At 42.4% G+C, this 15,739-nt stretch overlaps 1 protein-coding gene across 1 annotated transcript; it reads left to right on the top strand.

Annotated features, from left to right (window-relative positions):
* Nucleotides 1-6,113: 6,113 nt before the first annotated feature.
* LOC148037025 (uncharacterized) lies at nt 6,114-9,211 on the top strand. The gene is made up of 4 exons (XM_087675968.1): nt 6,114-7,614; nt 7,778-8,105; nt 8,231-8,298; nt 8,382-9,211. Exons 1-3 carry the CDS (start codon nt 6,512-6,514, stop codon nt 8,291-8,293), a joined length of 1,494 nt encoding a protein of 497 aa, XP_087532094.1. The 5' UTR covers nt 6,114-6,511; the 3' UTR covers nt 8,294-8,298; nt 8,382-9,211.
* The last annotated feature ends 6,528 nt before the right edge of the window (nt 9,212-15,739 follow it).

Genomic DNA, 15,739 nt, shown 5'->3' with positions numbered 1-15,739 from the left:
GCTGCAGTAGATGCTCATGGTCAGGGTGTTGGATAGGTAGCTAGGCAGGCAATAGAGCCTGCTGTGAGACGGTCTACTAGCAGAGACATCCACCTAATAGATTTCAGCCCTCGATGCATTATGTCTTGGTTACAGATGCAGGAGAGCCTTTCACTTATGATGAGGCTATGCACAGGGGTGACAGTCACTCCTTGGAGAGGGCTATGCAGTCTGAGATAGACTCCTTGCATAAGAATGACACTTGGGATTTGGTTTCCTTGCCTACGGGCAAGAAGGCTTTGCCATGCAAGTGGGTGTACAAGCTGAAAAGTACCCCTGGACACCCCAAGCCGACATACAAGGCTAGATTGGTAGCAAAGGGTTTTAAGCAAGAGCATGGTGTGGACTTTGATGAGGTCTTTTCTCCTGTAGTTAAGATGACCACCCTGTGCTTAGTCTTGGCTTTGGTTGCTCAGCTTGACTTGGATTTATACCAGATGGATGTCAAGATGGCTTTCTTACATGGGGACTTGCATGATGAGATTTATATGGAGCAGCCTAAGGGCTTTGCAGAACCCGGCAGGGAGCACCTAGTGTGAAAATTGAAGAAAAGTCTTTATGGCTTGAAGCAAGCACCTAGGGAGTGGTATCATGAGTTTGATGCCTTTATGCAGTCACAGGGCTACAGCAGGAGTGCTATGGATACGTGTCTTTATACGAAGAAAGCCTGTGATGGTTCTTGATTGATTTTGGTACTCTATGTGGATGATATGCTGATAGCAGGGAAAGCTCATGATGAGCTAGATGCTCCTAAGGCTCAGCTCAAGAAGAGCTTTGAGATGAAAGATCTAGAACAGGCCACTCACATACTTGGTATGCGCATTAGACGCGACAGGCATCATGAACTCCTCTACTTGTCACAAAGGGAGTACATTCATAAAGTCCTTGAGCGCTTCCGCATGCAGGACGTAAAGCCTATTGGCTATCCATTGCCTTCTTATGTGAAGGTATCACAGGCTGATTGTCCGCAGACAGATGAGCAGAGGGCCGAGATGGCCAAGATTCCCTATGCATCCACAATGGGAAGTCTTATGTATGCCATGATCGCCACTCGTCCAGATATTGCCTTTGCAGTTGGTATTGTGGCACGCTATATGGCTACACTTGGCAAGAAGCATTGGGATGCCGTGAAGGGTATCATGAGGTACTTGAAGGGCACTACAGATATGTGCATATGCTATAGCAACCAGGATACAGGAGTCATGGGTACACTGACTCTGATTATGCAAGACATGCAGATAGTAGGAAGTCCACTTCCGGCTATGTCTTCACCTATGTTGGAGGTGCTGTTTCTTGGATGTCCAGGGTGCAGAAATGCACGGCCCTTTCTACTACAGAGGCCGAGTATGTTACAGCCACTGAGGCTTGCAAGGAGGCCATTTAGTTGGGTCATTTGGTTACTGACCTTGGCATTGATGCCATCTCTACACTGCATTCGAATTCTATGAGTGCTATTCAGTTAGCCAAGAATCTGGTCTTCCATGCGAAGACAAAACACATTGAGGTGAGGTATCACTTCATATGTGGGCTCGTTGAGGACAAGTCTATTGACCTTGCCAAGATCTCGACTGACCAGAATCCTGCAGATCTGCTCATGAAAAGCCTCTCTACAGAGCGCTTTGCCTTCCTCAGGAGGTTGATGGGCGTGGGATGAGATGACATCTTTCCTCATCCTAATGTATATGTGTACATGTTGTACTGTCGTTTTCTTTTTTCTTTTCACTCCTCACTAGGAGAGATTCGCCTTTAAGTGGGAGGTTGTTGGGGGTAAAGGCGCCTCCGCCTAGTTGCCTGTGTATTACTACACTGACATTCACCGCCATTGCACACTGCAGGTGGCGCGCGCCCGTCACCGTCACTTTATTCTTTATTTGTTTAGTGAAAGTTTGAATAAAGGAAGGCCCGGTCACACTTTGTGACTGTTGGAGTTCCCATTTCTTGTCTCTCTCTTTCTTGCTCTTGCTCTCCTACCATAGCTTTCGAGTGCAAGCTTCGATCCTTCTCACCTTTCACCCCGGATGGACCATCTTGAGACACAAATCCTACAAGAGGCATCTACCTAAAGAGCTCAAGGAAGAGGGGGAGATATTTCTATCAACCAATACCAAAGAATCCAATCAAATGAACTAAGTTATTTTTAAATGTATGTGTTCTTTCAAACTTGTACCATGATTATAAAAGCCAAAAAGGATAAGGTATTTGACATCTTGTACAACACTTGGTCACATGTATGGATTCCAAATCATTTCACAATTGGTCCCTTGAGCATGGCAAGTGCTAAGGGGTAAAAGGATGCACCACATTCCTTAATGTGGACTCACCTTATTGTTGTGCCAAAGGGTGCATTATTTTTATATATACTGATATATTCTCTTGTGAAATGAATCAGTGGCTTTTGCCTTGCTAGATTCTCTCTCTCTCTCTCTCTCTCTCTCTCTCTCTCTCTCTCTCTCTCTCTCTCTCTCTCTCTCTCTCTCTCTGTGCATAGTTTTGAGGGTCATGTGAGCTTTTTATTTTGGTTGGGCTTAGAGAGGCCCCACATCATATGAACAAATACCACTTTTTTTGCCTCAATAAGAGTTTTTCAATCTATTTTGCTTGGTCATGTTATATCGAAGGGCACATGATGCATCTTTTACCAATATTGGGCTAGGTACTTTGTTTCTAATCCTTTCTCAATTGACTTGGTGCAAGAGGGACCAATGACCCTCCACCACCATCAAGGAAATGCAAACTCAGTTTCACTTCGGACAACACACTTATTTGTACATGTTTTGTTCCTTGTTATTTGCTTTATTGTTAATTCTTTAGCTTGGTAATTTTGTTTACTGGTCAATATTCCATATGATAATATGATAATGCTATTTGAATATTTGGGAGGTAGTTTTTGGTCAATATTCCATGTGATAATGCTATCTACATATTTGGGAGGCAATCATTTTTATGATTGTCTTTGGCCTACATTACATATCCTTGTCTCCTCTTTCATTGGTGATATTCTGCTCTATGTGTTGCACATAACCTATGTTTTGTTGTGTGTACATTTACTACATTTCATTTTAAGTGTTGAAAATAATTTCAAGAGTGTTGAATGGATATTTGCTTTCTTGGTTATTTTAGCACGTGTGTGAACATGTATGCATTAAATCCTTGGAGGAAACCATTAACTTTATAATGTGTTAAATTTATGTGAGTGATATCAAATCATTTCACACAAGACAAGCAACAATTCTATATGACATCACAAAGCATGCATGAATTAAGATGAAAGATTTGGCTTTATGCAATGTGTGAATTATGGCATCTATTCACCATCAGGAAAAAAAAGTAGTGTCTATTGCATGTGAATCATGCCATCACATTGTGTGCAACATGGCCCCTTTGTAAGAACAAGCATCAATTTTTTTGAGAGCAAAAATGAGAGCAACTAAAAGAGCAAACGAAAGAAGCATAACTTTGTGAGCTTCATAGGCATGCCAATGCATGGAGTGTGACTAGTGGGCCTCCCCAACACCATCAACAACTTCTACATGGAGTTATATGTCTTATGACTTAAACTTATGTACCTATTCAAATATTGTATGATACTCAAGAAACTATTGACAATGAGTTGACGTTATGAAGTTGCTTAAAGGCCTAGTAGATGATATTGATTACACATTCTACTTTGAAAAGTTCCTACTTAAGCATTTCATATTTGTTAATAAGTTTCTTTATGGAGGTACATTGGTTAAACTCAAAGAATTAATGAGTACTAGTAGATTAATCCTCGTTGACAAAATCCACATCAAGGTGTACTAAATGTATACTTACAACTCGTCCATTAATTAGTCCTATGAAATACAAAATGTCAATTGGCCATAGTCATGTTTGCTAAATACAAAATGTCAACCAATTATCCTTAAGTATCCCAAGTCTTTGTCTTGCAATCATCCATGAAGCTAACTTTTCGCATCTAATGGGCCATGCAATTGAGGTTGCTTGCTAATTATGTGATGGTGGGGTGTCCCTCCTTAAGAGTTCAAGGCAAGCTACCATTTTAAAAAGTGAAGATATGCCCATGATCCTTTCCTATTCTCATATAGAGAGGCCGTTTGAGGGTTGCCTAGTTTTCTCAATGCAAAGTTCCAATTGGAAATGGAAGTGAGCAAGCTACCTAATCACTATCTCTAGCTAAATGTACTCACTTGTGGGGCTCCACACCCAATATGTAGAAATACATTGCTAAAAGGATATGAAAAAGAATTAGGAAGCTTCCCTTGGTGGTTTGGACATGATTCATGTGGAGCATGATAAGAATTAGAATGTTGATTCAATGATTTGATTGACGGAGGTGTCATGAGAGAGCATGTGAGATCCACAATTCATGGCCATCCCATGTAACATTGGAAAGCATAAAGAGAATGAGCAATTGCCCACATTCATCCATTCATCAACCTTTTTAAGCAAGCATACCATTGCAATCACTTCGAATAAAAAAAGTAGCAGTCACACATCGAATGTAAAACATTACATCCTCTTCATATCATAGAAGTTTTTTATTTCCTTTGCTTCTACACATGCTATTTGCTTTATGGTCCACTTAAGGCCTGAAGACCCCATTGTGGATGTGTGACCCATTGAAGCCACCAAGAAATGTTGATGTCTATTTCATGATGCCTTGCATTATGGCCATTGTATGTATGCTTATGGTCGCATGGATGTAAGCTAACTAAGAGACTCATAGCACCTTCCCTTTTTGCATCGAAGATAGCTAGTCTCCACCCATGTGGTCCTTCTCGAATGCTTTGGAAAATTGGAAAAATGTGTACAAGTTATCACAGATGTTAGTTTACTTACAATGAGTGCTGACACATCATGTGATTGTCTAGGGCCTACAAATAGGTCTTATAACAATGTTTAAAAATCAAGGTGACCCAATACCCATCACACCTAGTGCATGCATGATGCATCGTGTCCCGTCTCATGTGTCAGTGATGATTTTAGTGTTCACAAGTTTGTTTGTAAGAGGACAAAAAATCCACCTTTTTCTCGACTTTCTAACTTTAAGTTTTGAAAACCCTTAAATCTAAGTTCTCTTGGAAAACGCTTTGCCCATTACCAAATTAACATGTCATTAAATCCCTTGCTTCTATGCCTCTTTACAAAAGGAAAGTCCTCTTCCATGATATTAGGATTTTTAGAATAGATGGATTATAGAGAAAGTGCCTCTTGACAATCTCATGCTTTTGGGTACTCCAAATAATTGAGGCTATTTATTGGTATTAGTTAATATAACTGCTTTCATGCAAGCTTACAACAAAAATTAGGAATGATGTCTTCCTTCAATTTAACAACCTCCAAGTGCATAAAAATGATAGTGGAAGAAATAACAAAATGAATGGCGAGAAAGAGACTTAAAAGGAGTTGCCTTGTGCACTACTAAACTTTAGTCACTATGATGTAACTCAGTTGCTCTACTACTTAAGAGAGGAATTAAGCTCTTTTGGTAGAACTACCCCAATGTTGTCGATAATCCGAGTCATTGTAGTTGGGTTAGCCTTAAAGCTACTATAGGAAATTTCAAGTATCATTATGCTCTTTTTTGTTTTTGCTGGGGGGGGGGGGGGGGGGGGGGGGGGGTCCTTAAATTTGAAGGCTTCAACACCTTTCCAAGGGGGTTTTACTTTTCTAGGGGAAAGGGTTACAACCATGTTAGGGAGCTTTCCCATGGGCCCTTATTAAAACACACAAAAAGCAAGAGTAGCTAGTATTGTGTGTTTCATAATTTTTGCGTATTTGTAAAAGTTACCCAACTTTTCCCACTTGTTTCAATGCGAGAAGGTGCCCTTATCCTTCCAAAAGATGGTAATAATGTGTGTGTGAGAGAGAGAGAGAGAGAGAGAGAGAGAGAGAGAGCCCAAAGTTTAAACCTTATCTGCTTCTGCAGCTTTCAAATTGAGTTTTAAATGGGAAATTTTGTCCCATGATCTCAATCTCCACAGCTTTGTTGACTTGAGAGGATTAAGTGATGTTTACATGATGGATGTCAAACAAACACATGTTTGATTCCTTTTTTCTGTTTGGGCAGTTGTTGTTGGGCCTCTCAAGTGGCAGACACACACATTATGCACGCACATAATGCCAGAGCACCCGGCCTTCCCCCTGCTTTTGGACTTAATACCTATACCCTGCCCCTGCCCAGCTTTTTTTGCCCCTCTAGCGTCGTTTCCTTTTGGTGGGGAAGGCGAGGGTACTACAATCTACATACATTATACTGCACGGGTTCACGTCAAAGATGATCCTCCTCGCAGCTCTCGAGCTTCAACTAGGCAAGCCGGCGTGAGATGAGGTAAAGCCGTTTGCCTTGGCCTTTGGGTCTCCCCCATTCAGGTATACCCAGGCTCCCCCCCCTCTCTCTCGTTCCTCTGTTTCCCCTGTCTTTCCCCTCTCTTTTGTCTCTTCCTCCATTGATTTTGGTGCACCTACCTGGATGGTGAAACTTGCCCAACACATCAACTGGCCCCCTTCTGAGGCTGCCTCCACCATCCATCATGGTGGCAGGAAGGACAGTAGAGTTTTCCCTCACTCCACACAAGGCATTGAACAGGATATCCTGGTCAAGGATGTGAGTAAGTCATGTGAATTGGTCCAAGATGTAAGCAAGCCATGTGAACCGGTTAAAGATGTAACTAATTCATGTGGAGTGGCTAAGAATGTGAGTAAATCATGCGAATTGAAGAAAGCAATCAAGCCTGCCTCCACTCATTTGCAAGATGGGAGGCAGAGGAAGACCCTGGCTGATCTGTTCCAGTCTCCTAGTGTGGTCTTTGTGGAAGAGCCAATCGTTGTTTACCATAGGGATCCAGACACAACAAAGGCTACCATTGATGCTGGGAAAACCCAAAGCATGCATAGAAGCTCTTCTGTGAAAGAAATTGGGGACCTGGCTGAGCTTGTGCATGCGGGCAATCCAAAGAAAAGCTTCGGTTCAGGGAAATCTGAGCACTTGCAGAGGAACCCATCCTCCAAGAAGAGCTGGGAAGAGAGAAAATTTGAGCAGATGGACCATCTGGCTGCAGCCGCAGGTGAGATTCTGCAGAAAGGTAAGAGATTTCCTAAGGGTCTTTTTGCATTGCATGCGGATACTGTTGTCAATGCCCCCAACAACATGAAGCACCTCGAGACCGAACAAAAATCATTGTCAATAGACATTCCAAATAAAATGATTGGCCTGGCATGGTTGGGCACGGAACCGCTCCTGCTGGCCCCAGGAAGCTATGTGTACCCTGCTAATTCCTTTATTCTGGAGCAGCTCCAGAGTGAGAAAACAGGTTTCATTAAGCATGGATATTTACACAGAGTCCTCATCAAAGAAGGTCACTTGGGTGTAGCTTGGGTGGATGGCCATGCAGTACTATTGGAGCCAGGAGTTTCCATTCATGCTTGTTCGGTTTTCTCCTACACCACCACAGATGATCAAACACTTACAGAAAAGGAGTTTGTTTTGGGCCCTTTCCGCTTTGTAACTGTGCTTGACTCCGAAGTTGGCATCAAATTTTGCAACAGAAAGCCAGAGATCCTCTACTCTGGCAGGTTTGTTTCTCAACACTGTACTAATCAATAATTTACCAGTGGTGTCTGTGTGACTAATGTTGCTTGTCATTTTGAGGCATGGAAGATGGGCTGCTTAATATAATGCTATTGATCTTAGGTCTGGTCCATTACCTAAATTGAGTGCATTTGGGTTCTTCAACAGGCATTGCATAAGCATATCAAAAGTGGAGGTGTTTGCTGGGTTTGAATCGTTGCTGAGACGACAGAGCTTCTTAACTGATGTAGTTGGGATTTCAAGCGACGGTATGGACATACGGGCTGATTTGTCAGTGGAATGGCAGATTAAGCCTGAAGATGCAGCTGCAGCCAGATTGGCCAATGTTACAGATGTGGAGGGTGCTGTCTGTGAAAAGTTACGCCGTGCTTTTAACCTTGCAATGTGGGAGTGGAATGGGCAAGATATTCCTAAGCTGCAATCAAGTGCCATATCAGCAGATATCCATAGAGAGTGTACGGATTTATTTGAAGAGGTGACCCCTTTTACTGATTGGCTGTCTGCGCACATGTTTGTAGATGCATTTATGTATAAGTCCCTCAGTTTATTTGACATATTCATGTCTTGTTTATCTTATGGGTGTGGCATTCTTTTTGACAGGGATGGACTGTAACATTATGGGAGTTGCATATTAAAAATCTTGTGGTAGAAGTAAAATCCTAGATAAGGTGAGAGGAAGATTACTGGCTTTTCAGTTCTTTTACTGGGAAAACTGCAGATGGGGTCTAATTAAAGCTTTTGATCCATGCAGGACCAGGTTAGGTGCAAAGCAGATTGATCACCAACTTAACTTCTCTAGACAACATAGTGTTGTACTATATGCTTAGATTAATGTCCCCACAACTTTGACCTCTCCATTAAATTAAAACACACAGCCCAATCTCAATAACCTTTTTCTGCACATCTCACGGAAATTGAATCCATTCTTTACTGAGTCCTTCATTCTTTTATGACCATCATCGTACTTCAAAGGCCAGTTGTATCATCCAGCTAGTCCAGCTAGTCCAAGACAGATGCTGTTTATACTATGCCACATGTTTTGATACACAACTTTTAACTTAGTTCTAATATGAGATGGTAATGACCCATTTGCATGGCAGGATGTATACCTTATGCCCTTCCTTGTCTACTCTTGCCATGAATATCACCACACTGTGTAGTCTTATGAAGTTCTTCATTTCAAGCAATGAGACACATCTATACTTTTACAGCGGATATGTGATGTGCCTTCGGGGGACTGATCAGACTGTAGTCTTTGTTGGAGGAGGCAACGCAATATATTTGACAGTCATTGTGTTCAGTCAAAAGCAATGCTCTTGGAAGAGCTATAATGGTTTATGCAATGCTGCATCGAGGAGGCAAAGGTATAGAAAGATTGTGGGTGGAGGATCCTAGCTTTTTCATGTAGACTAGTTACACAAGTGATGAACACCCACTTTGCAAGTTGTTAATCAATCAAAGTGTTTATTTAGGAATTGGCCATCTACTCTCCTTTACGCATTGGAGAGGATATGAGCTGTTGCATATCTGCGAAACTTGTAAACTCCTTGCCCACTTTTTGCATGTGCAGCCAATTAGAAAAATTGCGTCTCTAATATTTTTCACTTTTTAGCAAAGTGTGTTTCTTTTGGTGTGTAAAGGAGTTGCACCCATGTCTCTGCCCATAGTCATAAGGTACATGCCCATACTCTAGGTGAGGGTCGGGTTGCCCATCACTCAATGTGTAACTAGGGCTAGAAAGGTGGTGTTAGAAAGATAGCAAAGTTATTCGAACTAACCTTCACTAATTGTTGTAGAGCATCGATGAGTTTGCTTTTTATGTGTAACTAGGGCTAGAAAGGTGGTGTTAGAAAGTTAGGAAAGTTATTTGAACTAACCTTCACTAATTGTTGTAGAGCATCGACGAGTTTGCTTTTATGTGGCACACAATAAGATGAATTGGGAAAGAAGACTCCCAACTTCAAGATATGAACTCTAGCTTTGGGGAGCTCAAATTTAGATTCTGGCCTAAGGCGGAAATTGAAGTAGCCAAATCGACCTATAAAGACTTCAAACAAGCAATGAGAATGAAATCTACAGTGATATGTGTTTCTAGAAAAAAGCATTAGCCATGTAGGACCACTATGTCATCTTGAACAATATCTATTTGATGAGACAAAAAAGTTGTTCTAAAGTTCTTAGGTGGTGTTTGGTTGATATATTCAAATATAGGAGAATATGTTTCATGGAGAAAGGTTTGTGCCTTACAAACAAGGATATGTGCAGAGATTGTGTTAGTCTCAAATGCAAGTGCAATTACAAATGAGAAGCAAAGTAGTAGTGAATATGGGACAGGAATGTGCAAAGGCAACATGTAAAACATGGAGTGAATCTTGCAAGGCCTCATTCTACATTTTGTAAGTATCTTTGGGCAACCTCTTAGTCCTTCTAAGTTTAAAAACATCCATATCACTTAACTAAAACTTTTATCATGGAAGTTATTAGGTATGCAAGATATCTTAGATGAGGGGTTGAGGCTCCCACACACATGAATGTGTGCATGCATGAGTGCAATCACAAAATTGTCCTTAGATAGCACTTTTTACCCCTTCCAAGCATTGCTTCTCAAAATGAGACCAAACCAAGCTATCTTTGAGGTTATGATGTGCTCTCTTAAAGTGCATTTGAGGGGAAAGACAGAGTAAAAGCTTGTTTAAGATTATTGGGATCTCGCCAAGTCGCGAAAAGACCCAAGATCGGATGCTGGGAGCATCCGAGAAAAAAAGGAGTCACACCTTAGCAAACGACCTCTGAAATGTTCGCGCTTGTACTTAGGTACATTATTTGATCTCTTTGCTCAAGGAACTAATTCAAGGAAAACACTTCATGCTTCAGGTTGAAAGCTTGGAGGGAGAGGCAGGAACAGTTACCTCCGATTGTCTACCTGGCCCTATCCAAGGGGGTTGTTAGCCGCGCCGGGTATATGGACTTGACCCGCCGTGAGAGGTCTTTTCGTGGGTGTTGCTTGGAGCGGGAGGACGTTTGGGTGCCAGGGGAGGCTCTGGCTGTAAATCCCTTGCCTTCGGATCTCGCACAAGAGGCCGACGTGACTCGAGATGGGATCTCGAGACTCGAGTATTAGTTAACGGGCGGAACTTGGAGCAACAATCCTGTAGATTGTTGGGATAGCCTTCGGGTGTGATATTGGATGTACTCCAGGATTTTGATAAATAAAGAGCGGATATTGGAGAAAAAGGAATTTTCTTGACATTGTTTTTGTGTTAGTGCCTAAGTTGCGTGAAGGAACCCGTGATTAATTTGATTAATTAAGGAAGCTGCTTTTGCATGTCAAAACATAAGGTGGTAGGTAATTAGATAACTAAAGCAAACTGAGGAAAGTGCGGTGGACGTGACTTAGGTCCGTCCTACGGAAGGGTGGTCCCGGTTAGCTAGAAACTTTTCTCAAATAATGAGATAATAAGACTATGAAGACCTAGTGTTAGTAGATGTAGAATCCCGGTTTATTCTGTTTCAGGGAAAAGGGATGGGACTATGCCATATGGCAGAGAGGTTGAGCTTCGCATCCCTCTCGTTTTCCATTCTCCATGAACCAAGTGCAGCATGAAACTGCTTCGACTCTGTTGTTCCTACGCAAAGTGGTACATCTAGAGCTCGACGCTAGCTTCTTCCTAGAGATTTTGCTGATAGGAAAGGAACACTGACCTCAGGTCGATCCCAAGTGGGAATAGCCAGACACTTCCGCTTTGGGTAGACTCGGGAAGACCTAGATCACAAACCCCGTGTCATTCCTTGCGAGTACTAGGCAGAGCCCTCTAGACCCTCCTCCCAATGGACTGCTAAGATGTGTCCCACAAGCGGACAAGCGGGCACGTTACAGTTGGTATCAGAGTGAACCAACGGGATCTAAGATTTACAAGGGAACTTAATGGGAGGAAAATAAAGGAAATAAGGGGACAACCAGGGGAAGGTGAGTGGAATAGAGTAGTGTTTTCTGTTGAAAACATTCCTTTACTCACTTATGGATGCTGAGTTGCAGAGTCACGAAGCATGGAGCAAATTCTTGGTGTTCCAGGTTATGTTCATGACTGCAATGCGTGCTTCGGATTATCATCAGAGGCTAGGCATGATGAATATTCTGGACCGCATCTATAATCCTTCACCCCTATACGCGGAACGGAGATGGACGGGAGAATCAAGAATATACTACATAGCAGCCCATCGACTTGCGTACCTTCAGACCAACTTGAAAAGAATCAAGTGGATGGAGGATTTAAAGATCGTGAAGCTGTTCATATTTATCGAAGCTCACACAAACGCAACCCTGCATGTTGGCGGTCGGGAAGTCAAGCAGAACAAGTATGTGTATGAAGAAGTGACTCGGGTGATCCCTGCCGACAGAATCAAAGTGCTAGGGCGCTATGAGAAGAATGGGTATCAAAGGAAGGGATACCCCGAGCTTCCTATGACTTATCGTTTTCTGAAAATCCATGACTCCACTCCATATTATTACTCAGTCCCTGTAGCGGATTGTAACACAATCCTATTTTCCCTAAACTGATGTATCAATCAACTTGTTCTACTTTCCCAAAATAAATGTACTCAAAGGGCTATGCCCTCATAAATGAACAAGAGTTTTACTATCGTCTATCTTGATTATAAATGTTAGCTAAGGTGTTAAGCGATTAAATCACTTGGCTAAAAGCTGTGCTAGTCGTATTAACGTAATATGGGAAACGTTTGATGAGTTTTTAACATAAAGAATCTTATTGCCCAGACGCAAACCCAAGCGTAGATTCCAAGTCCGACTCCGGCACTAAGTTCAGCTGTGATTCAAGAGAAGAAGTTCCTTCTCAAACAAATTAAGCCACCCGAGTTCGATGGCAAGGGGAGGACTGTTCAAGCCGACGCCGAGATCTAGATCGAGTCCATGGAGGACTATTTTGAGGCAGCAGGAACTGCACCTGCTAACCAAGCCATGCTTGCCAAACTTAAGCTTACAAGCGAAGCAAGACTTTGGTGGAAACAGTGGTGCAGAGACCAAGCGATCTCGGAAGGGACAGTCACTTGGGAGAAGCTTAAGGAAGTTGCGCGAGGGAGGTATCTGCCACCTGCCTACTGCACACAGAAGATGAACAAATTCTACGAATTGAAGCAGCTTGGACTATCCCTTGATGCATATTATTCAAAGTTTGTTTCTCTCTTAAAGTACGCGCCACCAATGGATATGACACAACAGGTGTCAAAGTTTTGTGCTGGGTTAAATCCAGCCATAAACACCCGCTTGGAATCAATGCACCCAATGGACCTACAAGACGCACTCATTCGAGCTGCACCAATAATACAAGAGGTTCAGGCCAAACCAAGGAACATTAGGACTTGGCCTTACAAAGATCAGAACAAGGAAATGTTTAGGGCTCAGACTAAGAGAGCGTAGGGTCAGAATCAGGGCCAAAGGAAGAAAGCTAGGGCCAATGTTGTCAACAACATTGTCCCTACACAAGGTAATGACCGCAATCTACGTTGTTTCCATTGCAACAAGCCCGGACACTTCAAGAGGCAGTATCCCAAGCTTAGCGGAGGACATCGCCAAGGGCAATTCCAAGGAGCCGCCCATGGCCAAGGAGCCACATCATGGCCAGAGGGAGAACCTCCAGTGTTTCCAACAAGGAGCTGGGCAACGAAGAAGATCCATCCATGGATGCTGACATTGAGAGGGCAACGGTTCACATCGCTCTTCACAAGAAGGGTTCGAATTGCCAATCCTCGGTGATCCAAACTCCATCGGATTATGAAGGTAAAAGCTTCAAAACCCTAATTGATTGTGGCAGTACACACTCCTTCATTTCACCGATCTGTGCAAAAAGGCTAGGGATAGCCACAATAGATGCATCTACTTTATTTGTGGAATTGGCAAATGGTTGTGAGGTCTCTTGTACTAGGCAAACTACTAAGGTGAAGTTCCTAATGGGTGGGAAGCAAACTTCAGTGAGATTCAAGGTAATGAACCTAGGTGTCCACGAATGTTTACTTGGAATGGATTGGCTAATACCCAATGATGCCCACATCCAATGTGAAAAGGGCCAAGTCTCCTTCCAAAATTCTGAAAGGGAGCTAGTCACGACTCAAGGAGAGACTAGTAAGCCAAAAATACAGTTGGCAAAAGCAACACGGATAATAAAAGGAGTTAGGAAGGGCCTACTAGTCTATCTGATTAAACTGAATAAGCTAGAGCAGAATCAAGGATCTGGGGAAGAACCTTCATGGTTAAAGGAATACGCAGATGTATTTCCTGAGGAGCTGTCAGAACTTCCTTCTCAAAGGGAAGTCGATCATGAATCAAGTTGGCACCAGGAGCTGCATCAGTCGCGCAAAGAGGTCGTATAGGATGTCCATCCTGAAAGCTATTGAACTGAAAGAGCAACTCAAGCAACTGTTAGACCAAGGCCATATCCATCCTAGCAGTTCACCATGGGGAGCTCCAGTACTGTTCTAGAAGAAGAAGGATGGAATGCTTCGTCTATGCATTGACTACAGAGGGTTGAATCGATCAACCATAAAAAATAAATAGCCATTCCAAGAATAGATGAACTACTTGACCATCTTTAAGATGCAAAGATATTCTCTAAGATAGATCTCAGATTTGGATATTATTAGATAAGGATCAAGGAAGAAGATATCCCAAAGATTGCATTCAGTACAAGGTATGGACACTTCGAATTCCTGGTGATGTCTTTCGGGCTAACGAATGCTCCTGCTACCTTCAATAGGTTAATGCAGGACATCTTTAGGCCCTATCTTGATGACTTCGTACTCGTCTTCTTTGACGATACCCTAGTCTACTCTAAACAGGAAAAAGATCATGAACCCCAGCTTCGCATTGTTCTTGAAACAATGAGAGCACACAAGCTTTATGCCAAGAAGAAGAAGTGTGCATTTTTCAAGCGACAGATTGAATATTTGGGATTCATTGTATCAACAAAAGGGATTTCAGTAGATCCAGCTAAGGTCAGAGACATTCTGGAATGGCCAATACCAACGTCTGTCAAAGAAATACGTAGCTTTCTCGGATTGACAGGATGGTACAGGATCTTCATTAAAGATTATGCTTTGATTGCAGCGCCTCTGACTGACCTACTAAAGAAGCAAGTAGCAATTGTATGGTCACCTGCCGAACAGACTAGCTTTGACAAGCTAAAGCAAAGCTTAGTTTCAGCACCCATTCCGAAACTTCCTGATCTTAGTAAGGAGTTTGAAGTAGTAACTGATGCTAGCGCACTTGCCTTAGGATGTGTGCTTATCCAAGAAGGTCATTCAGTAGCATATTCTTCAAGTAAATTGAAGAGCCATGAAATGAATTATGCTACCCACGATCTGGAGCTGTTGGCTGTCATCCATGCTCTCAAAATTTGGAGACATTACTTGCTAGGTAACAAATTTTCCCTAGCGACGGACCACAAGAGTCTTAAATGGATCTTCACCCAGAATGAGCTCAATATGAGGCAACGTCGATTGATCGAAGTGCTGGAAGAATATGATTTTGAAATCAAATACAGGCCTGGAAAGAAGAATGTAGTTGCCGATGCACTCAGTCGTCGCAAGGCATTTCTAAATTCTCTTATTTTGCAGGATCCATCAACAGCAAGATCACTAGCCACAAAGGTATCAATGCCAAACAACCCAATTCTTGAGCTAGCTAAAGAAGAGGCATGTCATGACCTAGTCTATCAGAAATTGCTAAGGGAGATCCCCATCAAGGATTAAGACCCGAAATTAAAGATGAAGTATCAAGAATTCTCTGTTAGTAGCGGATTTGTCTACTTTAGGACAAGATTATGTATCCCTGCAAGCCAATCTCTTAAGTATAAGATACTTTGGGAAGCCCATGACTCCCCTTCCTCAGGACATCCTGGCTATGCCAAGACCCTTAATGCGGTCAGAAAGAGCTATTATTGGGATAGGCTCAAGGGTGACGTTCTCAAATATGTCATGGAATGTTTGTCTTGTCAACGCATTAAGGCAGAACATGTCAAAATGCCAAGGAAATTGCAATCCCTTGACATTCCCCAAATGAAATGGGAATTCATTAGTATGGACTTCGTTGTTGGCCTA

Source organism: Lygodium microphyllum, chromosome 4 (assembly GCF_053477565.2).
Source record: "Lygodium microphyllum isolate KBCC chromosome 4, Lygodium_microphyllum_v1.1.10, whole genome shotgun sequence".
In the NCBI taxonomy this organism is placed as follows: Eukaryota; Viridiplantae; Streptophyta; class Polypodiopsida; order Schizaeales; family Lygodiaceae; genus Lygodium; species Lygodium microphyllum.
This window is presented reverse-complemented; position numbering and strand designations above follow the sequence as displayed.

Excerpts from the sequence above, each read along its gene's own strand:
- LOC148037025 (XM_087675968.1), top strand. The coding sequence starts at position 6,512 with ATGGTGAAACTTGCCCAACACATCAACTGGCCCCCTTCTGAGGCTGCC. Across the intron at positions 7,615-7,777 it reads GAGATCCTCTACTCTGGCAG|GCATTGCATAAGCATATCAA; the intron begins GTTTGTTTCTCA and ends GTTCTTCAACAG. Across the intron at positions 8,106-8,230 it reads GTACGGATTTATTTGAAGAG|GGATGGACTGTAACATTATG; the intron begins GTGACCCCTTTT and ends TCTTTTTGACAG.